Source organism: Desmodus rotundus, chromosome 6 (assembly GCF_022682495.2).
Source record: "Desmodus rotundus isolate HL8 chromosome 6, HLdesRot8A.1, whole genome shotgun sequence".
NCBI classification, from domain to species: Eukaryota; Metazoa; Chordata; class Mammalia; order Chiroptera; family Phyllostomidae; genus Desmodus; species Desmodus rotundus.
This window is the reverse complement of record NC_071392.1, coordinates 139,336,378-139,357,291: the sequence shown is the minus strand read 5'-3', so window position 1 is coordinate 139,357,291 and position 20,914 is coordinate 139,336,378. Positions and strand designations below refer to the sequence as shown.

General features: G+C 36.7%; 1 protein-coding gene across 7 annotated transcripts in view; it reads left to right on the top strand.

The window, feature by feature from the left end:
• Positions 1 to 20,914, top strand: part of CSNK1A1 (casein kinase 1 alpha 1) — a 42,782-nt gene that overhangs the window by 4,229 nt on the left and 17,639 nt on the right. For 5 of the 7 annotated variants that reach the window (XR_006653504.3, XM_024577129.4, XM_024577128.4 and 2 more), the window contains exons 3-5: positions 13,792 to 13,918; positions 17,038 to 17,136; positions 19,437 to 19,520. Coding sequence is in view for 5 of the 7 variants with exons in the window: in XM_024577129.4 (XP_024432897.2) it covers positions 13,792 to 13,918; positions 17,038 to 17,136; positions 19,437 to 19,520 (310 nt within the window). In the remaining 2 variants the exon portion in view is untranslated. The remainder of the gene's footprint in view (positions 1 to 13,791; positions 13,919 to 17,037; positions 17,137 to 19,436; positions 19,521 to 20,914) is intronic. The other 2 variants (XR_006653505.3, XM_024577130.4) reach the window with 1 other exon arrangement.

Genomic DNA, 20,914 nt, shown 5'->3' with positions numbered 1-20,914 from the left:
CAAGATTCTGGAAAATGACATCTCCATCAGGTAAACCATAGGTTATCATTTAGAGGGAAGTAAATTAGTGGGATCTACTTTTATAAGGAAATCATGAATAAAGAAGATGGGAGGGGCAGGAGAATTGTTGTTTCCTTGTTTTTTAACTATTTTTTGCCCTCTGAATGTCAAGTATTCTAGAAAATATTTTTGAAGTACTAGTTAATCCTTACTCTTCAGTGTTAAAAGCAGCTTAAATTGTAATCTTTGCTTTTTGGCACTGAGGATATATCCTGTAAATAAGTCCTACTGCTGTTACCTGAGAACAAAGGTGACATCTGTACTGGGTATGTCTTTATTAGGGAGATCACTGGATACACGAGAATTGTGATTTTTTAACTCCTGGAGTATCTGAATCCGAAGCATACTAAAGATGTTTAGTATTGGCTTCTAATGGATTCCTAGTTATGGAATGATGTAATGATGCTTAGGTAGCATTTCTGAGCTGGATGAAACCTGAGAGGTATAGCCCAATACCTCAATACAAGGTAGACTCTTGACTTTAGAGTCTCCTCACTCTGAATTTTCCTGTGAACCATTTTCACCTTACATCAAGGTCAGATCGTGCCCACTCGCATGCCCTGCACCTTTTCATTTGAAGCTGCAGAGCCATACTTTGCCTCCTTTACTTTAACTAGCTGCTTATAATTCTTATTCTCCAATTAGAATCCATGGATTGCAGGATGAGAATTTTCGTTGGATGTTATTAATTTGTATTTTAAATTGGAGTATATATTAGTGAACTTGTGTAGTAGAGTACGTGGATTTTACTACCTTGCTTTATTTTTAGAGTTGTATCATTTTGTTTCAAAGTATATTTAAGCAAGATTTTCTCATTATCAATGTTTATAGTAATAACTTTAATGTCAAGAACTCTATTAAAAAACTAGAATTTGAAGCACTGTTTATAAATTGCATCTTTTATGCTTATTCTGTTTATATTAAAAATCAGTCCTTGAACTTAAAGGTTTTTGTGAGGTTAAGTTAGTACCTTAATAGCTTTCGTAATATAAATGATTACCTAGTTAATATGTTGCTTTTGTTACTGTTTTTGTTTTCAATACTATCAAAGGTGGTTCTTGAAATTTTGAATGACCAGTAATCATAAACCATGGACAAATGCATATCTTAATGGGATTTTTAAAAAATGAGATGTAATTACAGAGTGCAATGGACAGTTTTTAATGTGCCATTGAATCAGTGTGTACAAATGCATGCACTGGGGTAACCCACACTCCCTGTTGAGATAAAGAATATTTGATTTTTAAAAAAGTAGTGATAATCTTTGGAAAGCTATGTTCTGTGACAACATAGGTTCTTTTTCTTAATTGGTCTTTTGGATTACAGTTACATACTGCTTTTTCTGGATTTGATGTTACTAGTCTACTCATGACTACAGGTTAGTAGTCTGTCTATTGCCATGAAGTACACTATTAGATTTACCTAATAAAATAATCGGGTAGGGGTGGTGAATACATTAGTGGCAGTTGACCTCTTCACCTGGTTCTCTATTGAAGGACTAAAATACTGCTTTTTCCTAATCTGTAAGTTATCATTGGGATATGTATTTTTTAAGGGGACTTTGGAAGTGCTGTACAAAAAGGTTTAGCTGGAGAGTACATTCGATCCTCAATATAAAGGGAAATGGAAAAGTTGCAATGAGAGTTGGGATTCGACTATGATGTCATATAGATGTGGACCTGGAATGAATCCTATAATTTGTAATGTCAGCTTTCATTTACAAAAAGGGGTTTTGTGAGATCAGCTAGGTCTTAAGAGTTTTTTAATGTATTATATAGATTCATGGGATCATAAGAAAATATGCCTCCCATTCTCTGATGTAGTAATGATTTGTTCTGACTTTAATGTATAGTTGCCTTTTATTCATAACATTGGTACATGCTATTGAAATAAGTGGGTGGTTGGTTGAATTCAGTGTAGCTAAATATTCCTTTTTATCTACATGCAAGAAAAAAAAAATAGTTGACCATTTTCAGGCATTGTACCTGGTCTCATTTAGTCATTATAACAGTCCTCTTAAGTTGGGTTTTCATATCAATTGTGTGAGTCAGAGTGGTTATTTGCCTAAAGTCGAATAGCTCATATGTTATTTGAATAGATCTTACTGCTCCTTTCAGCTCTGTTAGCAGTTCTCAAACTTTGCTGCACATTGGAGGACTTAAAAATTTTTGACACCTGGCTTCTAACTAACCTGAACTACTTAGATTTAATTGGTTTGGAGTATAACATAGTCACCACAAGTTATAACAGCTCTGGGTTGTTTGTGATGTACAGCAAAGTATAGTAACCAGTGTACTGTACCATATTTCTGAGATTAATAATAGTGCTTTCCTGTCCACATTCACCAACCCCCAACCTTCCCTAGAACTACATTTTGGTGCGGTTGGATTTTTACTTACCTCCTATGAATTAGGAGGTTTCATTCAGGAAATCCTATACCAGGAAACATGGTACTGGAAAGTACACTATAATCTCATAGAGTCAAATGCTTTGATTTCTGAAAACCAATATGTGAAATCATTTTCCTATTCACCTCTCAGATGCATCCCTACAAGAAAGCTTTCTAGAAACTCCTTGAGGGAAAGAACCGTGTCTTGCTGTTAGAATATCTTTTATATTTCTTAGAATAATGTTGGGTAAAGAGAAGGCATGATCCATAATAAAGAAATTCTGCTTTTATTTTATATCTGTGCATTTACTTTTTTTAATGGAGCCCTGTAGGAAGTTATGGCTTATACACATTTAATTGCATTGCCCAAGGCACATACTCAGTGGTATTGGCTTTTTGGAATTTATTTTGGCTCTAGTTGAGCAACATCAGGAAGTTCATTTCCCTAAACTGACAGATGTTGGGGGGTGGGTCAAAAAATAACTTTAATCTCACCTTCTAAGTTCTACCTGAGTTAATAATCAAGTTAACATGAGACAGGTTAACAGGAGAAAATGTCCAAAACTATGGATGTATATATACAAGGGTGCCATAAAAATATGTGAGACCCAAAGATACATTGGGCAGTTGAGATTTTTATGTGTGCCATTTTGGGGCAAAGAAGAAAAGGGGGCAGGGACCTAGCAATTTAAAGCCCACAATCTGCAGGTAGATAAGCGAGAGCAAAGATGCTAAGTTCTTGCTGGCCACCCAGAAACAATGGTGCACAGAAGAAAGTTCAAACAGGCTTTGCTAAATTTCTCCCAATCTGCTACATTTTATATTATTATGTTAAGGTGTTGTTCCCTTTCCTTTAAGCAGGTTCTTTCTTTTTAAATTATTGATTTTAGAGAGAGAAAGAAATACCAGTTTGTTGTTCCACTTATTTATGCATTCATTGGTTGATTCTTGCATGTGCCCTGGCCAGGAGGAATCCAACTGGAAACCTGGCAGTATCGGGAAGGTGCTCTAACCAACTGAGACACCTGGCCTGTTTTTCTGTCTGCCTTACTTTAGGCAGGTAAGGGGGAGGGTGAAAGGTTTGTTCTGAATCTTGTTTCAATAGCCAGCTTAAAATCGGTATCCCAGAAGGCATATATTGGGGTGGGAGAATTTTGGTTTCCCTCACACACTATAATGTCATTAAGGTGGATTTTATGAAAAGGACATGTTGAGCTTAAAGTGATATTGTATCCCAAGTTTAACTCTTACATAGTCAAGTTAGTAGCAGAAAAATACAGAGCTAAACTTAGCCAGGGTATTAGGACCAGGGAGAGATATGAGCAAGATCAGCATAGAAGTGATAGTGGAGAAAGTAAGTTGAGGATGAGGACTGAACTCCTTAATGGAAATTCAGATTAACCAAACAAGAGAATAGAATTGGGATAATGGGCTGTTGAAGTCAAAAAGAAGACAGTTTTCTTTTTAAAATACTTTATTTACTTTTTAGAAATGATTACCTAGAAGTGTGAGAAGGGAGAAAGAGGGAGAAAAACAGCAATGTGCCAGAGATACGTAGATTGGTTGCCTCTCAGCTGGGGAACCTGGGCCGCAACCCAGACTCGTGCTCTGCCTGGGAATCAAACCTGTGATCTTCTGGTTTGCAGGCTGGAGCTCGATCCACTGAACCACAGCAGGAAGGGCAAAAAGAAGGTAGTTTTTAGGAAAAGATAATATACATTCAGGAGACAGACAAGAAATGAGATTTTTAAAGGGTTTGGGGTTTCTCTGTAATGAAGCCCAGTACATAATGATGTTTAGTAAATAACTGTCGACTTAAGGATATGGTCTGAGGGTGGGGGGTTAAGTATATAAAATAAAGAATAACCTGACAGAGACCAGATTTTGGAGTTCCTCGTGTATATGAAACTTTTCCTGTTTTGGAAGATGATGGGGTAGAGGCATTGGTTTTCACAGCAGAGAAATGGCTCCATGAACCCATAGGGGAGCTACTAGACCTAGTAAAGTATTTAGGAAGGTAACACAGTAGTAACCCAGGCATCTTTCAAAATTTAGCTGAGATGCTGACTTTTCTAGGAAACCTTTTATCTTCTCTGAATAAATTGCTCCCTCCTCTATATTTTGTAACTTTATGGTTGCTTTTGTCATTTATCTGTTCTCCTAAACCTTAAGATGCCTGTAGCACTTAATCTGCAGGATCAGCTACATAATAAGTGCTTAATAAATATTCAGACTGGAGAAGCAGATTTTGGGGGGAAATCATGGTTTTATTGAGATAATTTCTATACATAAAGCTTCATCTATTTCAAGTGTACACTTTATTGGCTTTTAGGATAGGTACAGAGTTGTGTAACCACCATAATCTGGTTTTAGAATATTTTCATTATCCCTAAAAGAAGCCTTGAACCTATTAGCGATCAATCTCCATATTCTTCCAGCCCTGTACAATCATTAGTATACTTTGTGTCTCTGTGTACATATTTGCCTGTTAGAAAAGATTTGATCAAGCCTTCATAATTAGTAGTGAAAATTGTAGGTATATTGACCATTTATTAGTGGAAACGATATTTTAATACTTGTATCCCCTTGAAGCGCCTGGTTCTCCACACACTGTCTCCAGTACCCCCACTACCAATGTTAGAGCAGTGACAAAAAAGATTGACAAAAATCAGATAACTTGTGATCTTTGAAATAGAGTTTTGGGTAATATGACAAGCATGATAACCATCTTACTCGGAACCAAGAAAAAAATGAGAATAAGATGGCAGATACAAACTAGGTTTTAACAAGTTAATTCGTGAAGGAGAAAATAAGGTGATCTTGTCTCACTATGTATCAGTCATGGTGGCTACTGGCTACTTTCTGTTTCTTGTGAATGCCAAGCCTCAGGTAAGCTCCTAACCCCCACCCACCCTTTCACCTGGCCATCTTCCCTCTTTTTATTTTCTTGTGTATGTGTGTGTTTTCTTACCCAACATATATATTGAGTGGATAAAGGAATAGTAGCTTTTGTAGTGTATAGTGATATGTATCACAGCATGTTTTTGTGTTTTTATAAGGAAAATTTATATATATCTTCGAAGGCAGAGGGCAAGCAAAGAACGAGGAGACTGAGAAATGAGAATGTTGCAGCATAATTAAAGGGTCTTAGGGATTATATTGTGAGGAAAGGATTAGTAGTGACAATTAGATGGGTCAGGATGAAGGAGAAAAATAAATCATTCTAGTCAAGAGTGTTCTGTGCAAAAACATAGCACATGATGCCCAAATTTTAGGTCTTATTCTGCAGTCTATTTAAGTACCTTAAAAATCACCTTAGAGCATGGATTTCTAACATGGTTCAAAGATACCCTCAACCCCCACTTTCCAAGAGGTTGTTGAATTTGGATAGGAAAAAATTTACATGTTTATTTTTATGACTCTAGCTAAATCTATTAGTTCTATTATAAATGTATTTAAGAAACCCCAGCTAAGCATACCTATGGCTTTGTGTCACCAATACAAATCACATATTTTCATGCCACATTGTCACGAGTATCTCAAAATAGTCATCACTACTTCAAAATTATAGTATTAGACCTGCTCCCTATATTTTATTATTTAATGCATTAATAAACTGCATATACATTACTATAAAATTGATTTTTTTAAGCAATTTTATAATAACTGGATTAGGTTTCCTTTATAATTTTGTGTATTTTACTTTGCATTTAAAACATCCTGAGAAAGGGATCTATAGGCTTCATCAGACAATGAAAGTGGAGGGAGGGTCCATGGCACCCAAAAGATTTAGAGCTTGTAGTGTAGAGTAAGTTGCTCCAACCCCCACAACACAACTTCTTAGTAATTGTGACTTAAATACATTTGATACAGGATTGGTCTCAGTTGGTGGAGTTCCAGTATTTTCTTTTCTTTTCCTTCCTAGTGTTGTTCAGTTTTAAGCTAGTATTTCATGCTTGCTAATGTCTTCCCCGGAAGTGTGAGATTATGAAGGTGAGAAAATCAGCCAGGTAAGAAAGTTGAACAGCCCTGACCCGTGTGGCTCAGTTGGTCGGTGTCATCCCACAAAGCAAAAGGTTGCTGGTTGATTCCTGGTCAGGGCACGTACAAGAGGTGAAAAACCAAGAGTAGAAAACCAGGAGTTAACTAACATTCAGACTGAATCAAAAAGGTGTCGAATCTGTCTTGCATTATTGGTTATGTTTTCATGATGGATGTTGTTAATAAGATAGAGCTTAAAAAGTATTGATAGTTTAAGGCTACAGTGTCTGAGACTCAAGTTCACAGATCGCTGCAGCTTTGAGAAGTGATCAACAAATGGCTGCAGTACCGGAAGGCCTGGTGATTTTAGAGACTCAAGAACTTAGCTTAAGAATAGGTGGCTGTGTGTTATGGGTAAGGATGCCTTACTGTTGGACCCTGGTAATTTAGGAGGGGAGTGGGATAAGGAACTGCCTTTAATTGCTGTAAATGAATTGTTAACCACACACACAAACACACATATCAAAAAAAAAAGGAAAAGGGAAAGAAGCCAACATGACATCATTACAGTAAGAAGTAGAAAGAAAGAGTGGTATAGGAAATGATAAACAAGAATTGCCTGTAGGTAATTTCTTTGTCTCATGGTAGGTTGAGCACTGTTTAAGGATGGGAGGAAGAGGTGTCTATAATTTTAAGACTCTATCTCCATTATAAATGGCAAAATCATACTATTAAGAATGGTACAAACAGCCCAGCCAGGTGTCTTTGTTGGTTGGAGCGTGGTCCTGTACACCAAAAAGTTGTGGATTTGATTCCTGGTCCGGGCACTTTACCTGGGTTACGGGTTTGATCCCAGATGGCAGCGAGAATGGTACATGCAAGTATTAAATGTATGGGAACATCAAAAGAACATAGCAAAATAGAACCCGGTGGCTGGAACTGTTAGTATTAACAGCCTAAAGGGAGAGCTTGAGCTAGTTCTTCGAGTTCAACAAGGTTGTACTAAACAAGGTTCTTGTTTTCTACTCTCATTAAAAGGAACATAAAAGTTAGGTGATGTCTTGTTAAGAGTAAGTTTAAGACAGTGTCTTGAAAATGCAGGTGCTATGAAAATGGGTATAGTATAGCACTGAATCAGTGCTTATACTTTTTACTTGTTCAGTGAAGACTGACATTAATAACCTGAAGATGGCATAGGAAAATATATTTGCCTATTGAAATTGTCATTTTTAAACTTTTATAATTTTTGGCTTATTTGAATCAAAGATGAGTAGGTACTTGCTGTTGACTTTAAACTTTCAATGCAGGGAGTATTTTGAATTCCCTCTTTTGTTTTCCTTATCTGTCAAATCAAGCACTTACTATTTATAGCCTCCTATTTGGCTTTTCATTCTTTAATTTAGCAAATGTTAACTGAGCATTTCCCGTGTGTAAGGCATTGTGCTGGATGCTGGGAATATAGAGTTGTGAACCAGACAGATAAGGAGGCTGCCTCTATTGTATAAGGATTTTCTAGAGAAACAGGACCAATGGATTGCATATAGAAAGAGATTATGAGGGATTGGCTCGTACATTTAAGAAGCTAAAAAGTTCTGTGATCTGTGGTCTACAAGCTGGAGGCCTAGGAAAACCAGTGTAGTTCTAGCTCAAGCCTAGAGGCCTAAAAATCAGGAGGATGGATGTCATGAAGAGAGCAATTTCTTTCTTCTGACTTTTTATTCTGTTCAGGCCCTCACCTTGGGGTGGGTGATCTTTATTACTCAGTCTGTCATTCAAATGCTATTCTCCAAAGGCACCTTTGTTGACAACCCAAAACGATGGTTTACTCAGTATCCCTTAGCTCAGTCAGGTTGACCCATGAAACTAACCTTCACACCTATCAAGTTGATAGTTTGAAGGGGAGTACCTACAATAAACAAATATATTATTATCTGTTATTATTGTCCTAGTCACAGGAATGGAACATAATTGAATGCTTTAATTTGAACTATGTACATAAGTATACTGATCTGTTGTTCTTGGAAGTTCTTAGGTTTCATAGCAATACTTAAAAATAGTTTATTTCAGTCATTTCTTTTCTAAGACATTTCCATTTTTATAAAGAGATTTCTCAAATAGAAACCCCTAGCCTCAGATCTCCAACTATAATATAACACTTGTAATTATTGGTACCCATATCATTGTTATTCCTTCCCCTATTTTCATATTGCATACTGATGCCAAGGCTACTCTAAAATACTGGCTTGATTATACTATGCCCCGGCCACACTCTATTGTTAATTCCCCCAATTATTTAGAGAATTTAAAAGCTCTTCAGCCTGACATTCGAGAGTGTATAATATAGCCTGAAACTACCGATGGCTTTGATTCTCCTTTGTTTAGATCTGTTCTTGCCCTTGCCAGGCATGCCCTTTTCTACCTTCCCTTTCAGAATATTGTCCCTCCTTCAGGATCTGACCTGTAACAACAGGTCATTTGCATGAGACTTCTTTGGACAAATGTAGTTCCCATGATGTTTTGGTTTTCTGAATTCTGTTAACATTTTTGTTGGCCCCGGTGCCTTGTGAATGTGTCCTCTAACATTTGTGCTTTTGTATGTGTCATAATTTTTAAACTAGATTTAGTTTGGATGTGGTTTAGGGGAAGGAGATTAAGAACAGAGAAGGGGACCTTGCCTTCTCTTAGCATATTCTTCAGACCTTAAGGTACCTCTCTTTGTGAGTAGTAGTGAGAATGAGAAGCTCTCACAATAGAAGTGGGAAACATAAGAGGTAAAGGTAGAAACTGAGTGAGTAGGGTATGGATAAGCAGAAGACTGTTCCGGGCTTCTGATCTGTGTGTAATAATGTCTGGATAAATTAGACAGGTGGAAAGCACAGATGGGGAGGATATGAGGTGTTAAGTCTAGAGAAATAAGCTATATTGTATATTTCTTGAACAAAAGCATGTATGAACATTAGAAACAGCTGTCCTTTTTAAGGAGTTAACAGTATCAGTCTACACAGGATGAAGATCTGATGTTTTAGAAATGCATGGTTATTCCATGGAGAAAAATGCCTTTGAAACATATTTTTTAGCTGTTTTTATGAACCACTTATCTTCTTCACCTTGAGAAGGGTCTTACACACTTAGGCAAATAAGGAAAAAAAGGCAAAATAAAGCCTTGATATTTTTTTTAAAACAGTGTGGTTTTTTAAAAAATACATTTTATTGATTATGCTATTACAGTTGTCGCATTTCCCCCCCCTTCACTCCACTCCATCCTGCACACCCCCTCCCTCCCACATTCCCCCCCTATAGTTCATGTCCATGGGTCATACATATGAGTTCTTTGGCTTCTACATTTCTTATACTATTCTTACCCTCCCCCTGTCTATTTTCTACCTACCATTTATGCTACTTATTCTCTGTACCTTTTCCCCCTGTCTCCCCCTCCCACTCTCCTATCGATAACCCTCCATGTGATCTCCATTTCTGTGGTTCTGTTCCTGTTCTAGTTGTTTGCTTTTGTTTTTATTTTAGGTGTGGTTGTTAATAACTGTGAGTTTGCTGTCAATTTTACTGTTCATATTTTTGATCTTTTTCCTAGATAAATTCCTTTAACATTTCATATAATAAAGTCTTCGTGATGATGAACTCCTTTAACTTGACCTTATCTGAGAAGCACTTCACCTGCCCTTCCATTCTAAATGAAAGCTTTGCTGGATAGAGCAATCTTGGATGTAGGTCCTTGCCTTTCATGACTTGGAATACTTCTTTCCAGCCCCTTCTTGCCAGTACGGTCTCTTTTGAGAAATCAGCTGACAGTCTTATGGGAACTCCTTTGTAGGTAACTGTGTCCTTTTCTCTTGCTGCTTCTAAGATTCTCTCCTTCTCTTTAATCTTGGGTAATGTAATCATGATGTGCCTTGGTGTGTTCCTCTTTGGGTCCAGCTCCTTTGGGACTCTGAGCTTCCTGGACTTCCTGGAAGTCTATTTCCTTTGCCAGATTGGGGAAGTCCTCCTTCATTATTTGTTCAAATAAGTTTTCAATTTCTTGCTCTTCCTCTTCTTCTGGCACCCCTATGATTCGGATGTTAGAACGTTTCAAGATGTCCTGGAGGTTCCTAAGCCTCTCCTCATTTTTTTGAATTCTTGTTTCTTCGTTCTTTTCTGGTTGGATGTTTCTTTCTTCTGGTCCGCACCATTGATTTGAGTTCGTTTCCTTCCCATCACTATTGGTTCCCTGTACAAAGTTTCCTTTGTTTTTCTTAGCATAGCCTTCATTTTGTCATCTAATCTGTGACCAAATTCATCCAATTCTGTGAGCATCCTGATTACCAGTGTTTTGAACTGTGCATCTGATAGGTTGGCTATCTCTTGTTTGCTTAGTTGTATTTTTTCTGGCGCTTTGATATGTTCTTTAATTTGGGCCACTTTTTGTCTTGGCACGCCTGTTATGTAATGTGGGGGAGCCTTATGTGTTCACCAGGGCGGGGTAACACTGGTCGCTGTGCTATGACGCTGTACATGGGGGAGGGGTCTGGGAGGGAGCAATGACGATTGCTCCACTCTGCTAGTTTTCAGTCACTCCCTATGCTACCCACAATCAAAGTGGGCCTTTCTGGTGCTGCTTCCCGAGTGGGTGGCTTGTGTATGTTCTAGGCCCCTGTGGGTCTCTCCCAACGAACTCTCCTGTGAGGCTGGGAGTTTCTCCTGCTGCTGCCTCAACCCCCACAGGTGTTTTCAGTCAGTGGTTTGAGGGTTTGAGTGGTTTATTTCCCTGCATTGGAACTCTGGATTGCTGGGTCTGTCACCCTATCCACCAGCTGCTGCCTGGCAGGCCAGCTGCAGCTTTGCCCATCCCGCTCCACAGTCCGCCACCTCGCTGGTTCCACTAGCCACCGCCTTGCCACGAGTCTTCTCTGCCCAGCTGCCCGTCTCCTCCCCTGCCCATCCAGTCTGGATGAATGTTTCTTCTTTATGTCCTTGGTTGTTGGACTTCCATAGAGTTTAATTTTCTGTCAGTTCTGGTTGTTTTTTGTTTTTAAATTGTTGTTGTCCTTCTTTTGGTTATGTAAGGAGGCACAGTGTGTCTACCTATGCCTCCATCTTGGCCAGAAGTCTAACAGTGTGGTTTTGAATTCATCTAATTCTGGTTTCTAATTATTATCATAAGATTTCTGGTTTCTAAATGTTATATTTTGTTAAGCTTATTTTGCAGATGACTTCTCAAAATGTGCTTTATGAAATCGTGTAATTAATTGCATGAAGATACGAAGTATGAATTTGTGTGTTTTACATTTTGGATTTGGACTGGGGCTTAGATGGATGGTTGTAAAATTTGCTTATTGTAGCTTTGTCAGTGAGCCGTTAGTGCAGATCTGCTGATAAAGAGATGAGATGTAGTCTTATGAGAGATTTATGCTTTCCCTTCTACCTTTGATTTTTTGTGCCTTCCTCTCACTACCTCCACTCTGTCTGGATTTGGTATTCTTGTGTAGAATAATTTCTCTTTTCGTAATAACCTGGATAAATTAGATTTATATTAAATATTTGCTATAACTTATTATTGGGTATTTATTTTGGGGTATTTTCTGCAGTGAAATGAATTCTTTTTGTGTCTTTGGTGGCAGTTAATCATGTATCATGTTTGTGGGGTAATTGTCAAGAACTGTTGAAGCTAAAGTGTAGAAAGGAACACATAGAAAGTTCCTTTCTACACTTCAACAGGTTGAACAAATTCAGTCATGCTAAGCCTAGTCCTCTTGTCTGTGGAAATTAGGCTATTCCATGGGATCACAAGGAAAGCATTCTAAGGACCCACACATGGGGGAGCTTGTGGTGTGGCATGGTTTATTCATGTGGAAATAGAGGCTGCTCTCTGGGTTTCCAATGTCCCATCTCTGGCCGTCCCACCATGAAAAAAGTCCACCCATGTCTTCAGTAGGACCGATACAAAAGCCAGTGTCTAGAGAGTTATTTGTTTCCCTGGGATTTATAACCAAGAGCTTGGTTGGGGACAGACCAGGTGCTTTCTCAAAATGACCAACTTCTAGAAAATAGAATTATTAAAATGTCAAGTAACCATATTCTAGTTTTAATCTTGATTTTTTTAATTGACATGTATCAACAAAACAACATGAGAGCAAAAATTTTTTAAAATAGCACTAAGTTTCCCTCTGGACCGATACTTGTTAATGCTTTTGACAGGTTTTTTCCCTCCGTCTTTTGAAATATTTTAAAAACACAAACTTTTCAAATATGGTAAATAATTGGTATCAGTTCTTTTTGGAGTTAACCAAGAAATTGCTCCAGTCTAGCTTTAAAATAAGTTTCTTTTTTAAAAAAAAAATACTTATTTTTGGAGGGCGGGGGAAGGGAGAGAAACATTGAAATGCAAAATGTTGATTGTTTGCCACTCGCATGCCGCCAACTGGGGACCTGGCCAGCAACCCAGGCACGAGCCCTCCTGACAGAATTGAACCAGCGACTTTTCGGGCCTCAGGATGCAGTCCACTGGGCCACACCAGCCAGGGCAGAAATAAGTTTCTTTAAAAAAGCATTTTAAATATTTGTCAGTTGTTTTTTTTTTTTTCCAAGCAGAATTTGTAATCTAGATAAGTTTGAAATAAATGATAGTGTTGATTTTTTAGGAAAGTACTCTTACTGGAATTATAGTCATGGAAACTTGAAATCATTTACTGCAATGATTCACAGTCCTTGGAGTCTCTGAAATTAGATGCAGATATTCCTTGAGTTATAGTGGACAGTGTATTATTTATCCACAGTAATACAGCAAGGGGCAAGGAAAACATGATTCCTGTCAAAAGCAAGTGTTGTCTTTGTGGTGATACTGATTATTTTCCGTAATCTGAAACTTAGACAAAAAAATGTGATTCTGGGTTTTTTTTTGTTTGTTTTAAGGATATGTTATTATTGATTAAATACAATTTGGTGGGGAATGGGACAGGAGATACAATATTAGAGATCTTTGTTTTCTGAAATGTTTTGAAATGACTGATATGCATAGTCGTCTTCATTTCTTCAATTAGGAAGTAAGACCAAGTGGGATTAAGGAACTTGCCTGAGGTCACAGGAATGAGTGGCAGATGGGTATAGAGTTCAACTGCCCTGGTAAGAGGAGTGTTAAGGCTGCAAGGCAAGTCCTATCTAAATGGGACAGTTGGGTCACTTAACAGAAGAAAAGTCTCCTCACCAGTATTTTGTGTTGGACAGTGCACTCATTCGGTGGGTTCATCATCTGAACCAGAGAGGGAAAACTTATGCTTAAGGTTTAAGAATTTTTTTAATGTGATGTTAAGTGGTAATCAGCTTTTCATAATTCCTTCGCTTTTCCTTTTCCCCTTTTGTTTCGTTAGGTGGTATGGTCAGGAAAAAGACTACAATGTTCTAGTCATGGATCTTCTTGGACCCAGCCTCGAAGATCTCTTCAATTTCTGTTCAAGAAGGTTCACAATGAAAACTGTACTTATGTTAGCTGACCAGGTATGTGTAATTTTGATGAGAATTAGAACTTGAGAATACGACTCTTCCACTATGTAACTGTAATTTAAATGTTTATAAACCTGTGTGTCACTGTTTAACCTTAGGATCAGCAAAGAAAGATAAAACAGTAGGATGTACTCATTCAGGTGTACTACTCTGATAATGACTCAGATGTTTAACTATGGGTATAGGGCAAAAACAGATCATACTGGTTTATTACTCACCTGTAGACTAGTCGTTTTCAGGCTACTCTATCAGATGTAGTATATTTGTTTTAGTGTTGAATATAGGAAGTTTCCTTACAAGATTGTTTGGAGAAAGGTTCAGAGTACATGAGGAAAATAAGGCACTGAAATAATTTAATTAAGAAAGAATTTTTGACCAATGGAAAGGTTTTGAAGCGATGGAAAATTCAGCCGTTGGTAGTATCTAAGCAAAATCAGGAGTTGTGGAGACGTCATGAATTTGGTTCGTGTGTTGACTAGAGGATAGATTAAAATGTTTAAAGCCAGAGCTTAGATTTTTTTTTATCAAAAGAAAATTTGTTTGAAACAACTGTAAGATGGGAGAATGAGGTCAGAGAATAAACCTTGAGGAAACAGATAATACAGTAAAAGATAGTAGGTAAATGTCAAGGAATTTATCATTTTAAGTTTTGGTCACAATCTCTTTAAGGGCAGGAAAATGTTGAAATGGTTCAAGTTAATTCAGTGTTTATAAAAATGCTGTGGAAGAGAAAAACATTTTAAAAATTTAGATCGGATATCATAAGAAAGTAAAATGAGGTAATAAACTGAAGTAACATTTGAGGTGGAATTTTAGGAAGTATACATTTAAAGGATTAGAAAGTAATGCTTCATGTTTTTGGTAATCAGTACTTGGTATTCCCTAAGTTTAACATATTAGCAAATTACCCTGTTTTTACTGGTCACACATTAGGGACTCAAACATTAAAGGGTTAAAAACCTTTTAATATGTTTTAACTAACGTGAGTAAATCCTAATAAAAGTTTCATATTCTGTAGGCTCAGTAACGCATTGGCATTTACCCAGTGAAACATTTATTTAGGGCATCTACTGTACTTAGGTAGCACTAGGAAAAGAGGGGTATAGAGAAACATAACTAGTCTCTTGTTTCTAGGAGTTTGGAGTTTAGCAGAGAAAAATGTGATGAAAGTCTGTTCTGGGTGCACTGGTCACAAGGGAGAAAGAATGTAATTCAGGATTGCAGGAAAGCATTTGTTCTAGGAGGTAACAGCTAGGTCTTACTCTGTAGATGATAGGCGACACTTGAAGTAATCTGTAGTTTGGGCCATTAATTGTCGTTTTCCCAGTGAGTTAATAATCACAGTTTAATGATGGGTATTATTTAGCTAGGACAAATGTGTCCTAGCTAAAGGACCAATAAGTGAACCAAATGTTTTGTTTTACTTCCTTAATGCACAAGTTGCTGCTGTATCTAAGGTGGTATTTGGACATAGACATTTACTTCCTTGAGAGTATGAATGGTTAAGCCAGAGATTACAGATTCAGCGTCAGGAGACATTTCTCAAGATGAACCTGCTAAGATTTAGAATATTTATATCCATGACAATAAGAGCTCTGGGGAAAGGGGGGAAAATACAAAATAGAATCTTGACACATAGTACTGAAAGAGCAAGAACAAATGGGGAGAAAAATGATGTTGGCAGTCATTGGATATGGAAAACATGGTCAAATACAATTTCTAAGTATCTTACAGAAAAAGTAGGCATATTTGATCATTTGAAAATTAAAACTATTTTGAAAGAGATACCATAAATAGTTAAAAGATGAGTTTTGGAAAACTGAAAACAATAATGGATAAAAATACCTATATTGACAGTTTACAGAATAGAAAATTGGAATGGTCAGTACAGATGAGCAGATTTCCAAACTAAGTATTAGGGAAGTACAAGTGAGGTAGTAACTGTCAAATTGGCAAAATTTAGAAAAAATGAAATCACTTCACTAGTGAGGAAAAGAATACTCTTAAATGCTCCTAGTAGAAAAGCGAATTGTTAGTAACCTGTTTTGAAAGGCACCTATCAAAATGAAAAAATACACCCTTCAGTTCAGCAACTCTCCCTGCAATTGTGGGTGACTTACAGCCTAAGCAAATAAAAGCACTAGTAGGCAGGGTATATGTAAGTTTATTGGTAGCATTACTGCTTACAGTGGAGAAATACTGGAAACAATAGGAATGTTGTGGGTTGGGGGTGATTGGGGAGAACTTTATACCATAAACTATTTGTAGCCATTAAAAAGAATGCTAAGACCTACTCCATTTGACTTGGCAGAATTTTCAAGAAAAACTTGTCAGAATGACATGTTTGCTATTCAGTTTTTGAATATATATGATTTATAAGTGTGGAGAAAAAATGGGGAGTCCAAAACCATGCAAAACAAAGGAAACCCAGCATGTATAGATCCTCATTTATGTAAAAGTTATATGCTGCCAACTTCAGGAATGTTTTGGATATGTGTAATTAAAAACAAGCAAACAAGAATAAAGTGAATAAAATGTTTCTATTTCGATTTAAAACAGTAACAACTTATAGCTATATTTGTCAACTGATCAAGATTCCTTATTCCCCAGTATATATCCGAGTTGATGTGTGTCTGTATATAAGAGCGTAGAAATAAATCTGGGTATCACCATGCTGTTTTAACACAGGTTACCTCGGGGGAGGGCGTAAGATTGGGAGTGAAAAGTTATGATTTAGTTTTTACTTTATATAATTGATTACAATAATGGAAGCAATTCTAAATTTATTACTTCTGCAATTTAAAAATTGCCAACACCAGTTCTTCCTGTCGGGTTAGATGCTGCCTTATTTATAAATCATTAATATTGGAAGAACAAGCCAAAGGATATGAGTTTATGCTTGGATATTCGCCAGTCTAGAAATAAATGGAGAGTCTGATTGCCCTTTTCATGTAATTCTGTCTTATCTTTGTGGAGTATAGAGTTATTAAAATATACCTGTGATCGTGAAAAATAATTGAGATACTAAAGTAATTGATAAGTAATGTCTTGCTTTCTTTTATTACTAAATTGGAATGGCTTAATTATCTCTCCCCTTCTTTTTCTTTCCCCAGATGATCAGTAGAATTGAATATGTGCATACAAAGAATTTTATACACAGAGACATTAAACCAGATAACTTCCTAATGGGTATTGGGCGTCACTGTAATAAGGTTAGTCAAATGTTATTTGCATGAAAGAACAAATAGTAGAAAACTTGAAGAATTGCTTTGGTAAACTTTTGATCTTCAGAAAGTCACAGTGAATTTAATTTGCTGTTGATAATTGCTTTTAAAGATTGTACTAGAAGGATAATCAGCTAACTCTATTAACTTAGTAACTTGAAATAAATTCTCTCAAACTTATCCAACCAAGGTTAGTTATCTTTATGGAAGTATAAAATTCCCAAGGGCTTTATAATGAACTATAATCATCTGTTACTTAACTGTTGAGCAGTTTTAGTTATTTTTTTATTCATATGTGCTTGTGCCAGTGTGGGAACCACTGACCCATCCGTCACCATGGTGTTAAATTTGCTGACTGAGCATGGTTAATAATGAGAATTCTTCAGTCCTTGGATTTGTGTATTTAAAAGGATAACTCTTGGGCCTGTTTCAAAAGTAGTTGACAGTTTCTTGGGTGATGATTTGGTTGGGTTCTTCATTCCTCTCCCCCCACTTTCAAAGGAAGTGAAATGAACGTTTATACAACCAAATTAGTGTTCAATGGGGTCTCAGAATGGTTGAACTCTATGGGATGATTGGGTTTTTAAGCTAGTGACGCATGATTGCAGTTAGAAACTAACTGTGTTGAAATTTTTTCTGCAATGATTAGTGTACTGAGTGAATTGCTTTATCATTTGATTCATTGTTGAGCTCGGGCAGACAGGCAGCATTGGCAATGCACTAAGCATATTATGCTCTAATGATCTGATAGGAATTCTCAACTTCAGGACAACTTGGGGACTCCGTTTTTTATGTTTTTTTGTTTTGTTATGTTTTGGACGGAAGATTCCCATTTGTTTTTATTAAACTGTTAGGAAATGTTTGGTGTTTTTAGGTCTAGCTATAAATGTTTACCTTTGTTTGCCTGTATGAATGCCAACTTGGAGCTATTACCATTAGAACTGGTGTTATTTGTTAATGTGTGAGACATTAATGTTGGTCTGACCAAGTTCTAGGAAGTTAAATATTTTTTTATTGAAAGCTGAGCTAAATATTTTTTTTAATGTGTTTAAACCTACATATAACTTACCTTCCCATTCCCAAATTGCATCTTTTTAAAAAATATTATGTAGCTTCTCTCTTTGAAGCATCCAGGTTCTTAATTGTTATTGCAAAACCTGGTAATTTAATTGGGAAAAAAATACTGGTCTTAATTTGGGGGGCAATTTTGTCAGCTTGACCCTAATCTTTTGGCCACTTCCCAGCTTTCTCCTTCCCATATTTTCCCCCACTTAAGATCTGTTATCCTCATGTGATCCCTATTCTGTGTGTTGACATTGCAGGACATAGTTTATGCCTTAAAATTAAATGATGGCCTAGATAATACCGCTTTGCTTCTCCCCTCCCCCTTTAAAAATGAAAATAGCTTGTTAATCATATAGTTGTGTTAGGAAGTCCAAATTGCCTGGTGATGAAAGTCTTTTTCGAATTTTGTGTCCTCTTTAGAGGTATTAAATAGAATACTTTGGAGCTGCTTGCTGTTACACAGATTCAGAGAGCCCCTAGGGCAAGAAGTGCAGTGTTTTAACTAAGACTCAAATTCTAAATGTTGTTCTTGAACATTTTAGATTAGTGTTTTGTTTATGTAGTTGGTTTTTAGTGTGTTCTGTATTGTAGTTTCAAAAATGCCAGTTGTATGAGACTGGATTCTTTGGTCAGCTTGTTCCAGTAGTTTTCTATTTATTGGAAAACAAAGTTTGGGGGGGCTTTCAAGGTTGATTTTTGAAGTCAAATTCTTATTTTGAAAATTGTTCTGAATTTGATGTTTAGGAGTAGCCACTCCAGTCTTAGTGAATTTGCTCATCTCTTCCAGTAATCAGCCCTGCATGCTTATGAAAATAAATTTTAAGGTGACTAAATGCCTTCTACCTCTTCCTTACTGAAGATTTTTCCCCCTATACAATCTTTTTTGGGGGAAGGGCAGATTATGGTACTAAAGATTGCAGATCCAAATTCCCCATCTTTGGTTTCATAAATTAAAAGAGCCAAATGTCACCATTGCTATCCCTGTTTCAGGCAGTGACACATTATAATGGCATTAAAAACCTGAGTATTTTCCAGAATTCAAATGTTCTTGAGCATGTGATTTTTATTTGGAAAACTGAGAAGCTCAGTGCTTGGTGGAAGAAGGATGGCATTTGGCTACCCTGTTCTTTCTCTAATGCCTCGGTGTTGCCTGTCTGCGCCGGCCATTGTTGCAATGTAAGCAATACTGTTTGATGCACTGCCACCCTCTATTGTCTGTTTAGTGTTTAGAATCTCCAGTGGGGAAGAGGAAAAGAAGCATGACTGTTAGTACTTCTCAGGACCCATCTTTCTCAGGATTAAACCAGGTCTGAAACTGTCTCCTATTCCAACCTCAATCCCAAATTCATGTGCTTTTCTTTTTTATTGTTTTATTTTGATTATTTTTGTTTTGTTTTAATTCTGGAGAATGTAGATCTCGAGCACCTCTTACGTTGGCATTATTCAGACATACTTGGCAAACATAACATTACTAAGATGTTTCTTTGTGGCTTTTGCTTAAACTTTTAAAGTTTAGAGAATACCTAAATGAAAACAGAATTATGTTTAGATCTCCAGCGTCCATATGAGGAAATGATATGTTAGTCTGGTATGGAAATTCTTTACCTGCTGGTAAACTGGAGATAGACTGTTTAGTTTTTCTTAAATGTATGTGGAGTTGCAGAACTCAATGCATGGAATACATCTAAATTCAGCTGCAGCAGTGCTGTATGGTCAATACATTGTGCCTCAACTCTCCTGCCCTTCCTTAATGAGCTTCGAGTAACTGCAGATCAGATTTCAGATCTAGTGTTTCTAGAATTGATTTACCTCCATAAGAACATTGTATGCTCTGGAAATAGAAGACATTGCATTCTGAAAATAACAATAACAAAAAATTGCCATGAGTAACACACACATTAAATGAAAGTATAAGCTGATGATAGGTAAAATTTTTGAAACTCCAGAGCAAATGAATGAATCTTTATCAATTCAGTATACACTGAGAAGAAAATATTGCCATGGGTAATTTAAAAAGAAAAAAATTTTATTTGCTATGTAAACATATGTTACAGTTAGTTAATTATCACATGCATGATCTGGATGATCATTTAATTTTTGTCCATACTGCCGAACCCAGGTTTCATAAGTTTACATTTATTTTTATTCGTAGACAAAGAAGTATCAACTATAGTTACTAGATTTAGGTTACAGAAGGAGGGAGGATGGCGGGTAATGAGGCAATTCTAATGCAATTCTGGTGCCACTTTCTTACTTATCCATTCATTCACACATTTTACTTACATTTTGTACCATAATCATTTAATATTTCCATTAAATTGCATTGAATTGTTTATGTTTTCTACAGGTTAGCTGGGTTGTGAGGAAAGTGATCTTGTGAATTCTGTGGAAGGGCAGGGGAATGTGACCCCTTGGTTAGGAGAAAATTTACTGCAAATACTAAAACCTAAAATTGGCAATAGTGTTTCTGAAGACAATGTACCTCTACTGCATGGCATTACCCTGTATATCCAGTATTACTTTATTTCCACATGCCTTTGAGAAATAGGCTGTATTCTTTAAGACAGGCTCAAATTATACTTAGAACATATCTTTAAAACCTGCAGAAAAGCACCTTGACCCACCAAAAAGATTAGGCCTCTCTTCAAATCTACAAATCTATGAAAATGCATTATCTTACTTATGGCTTAACTAAATATCG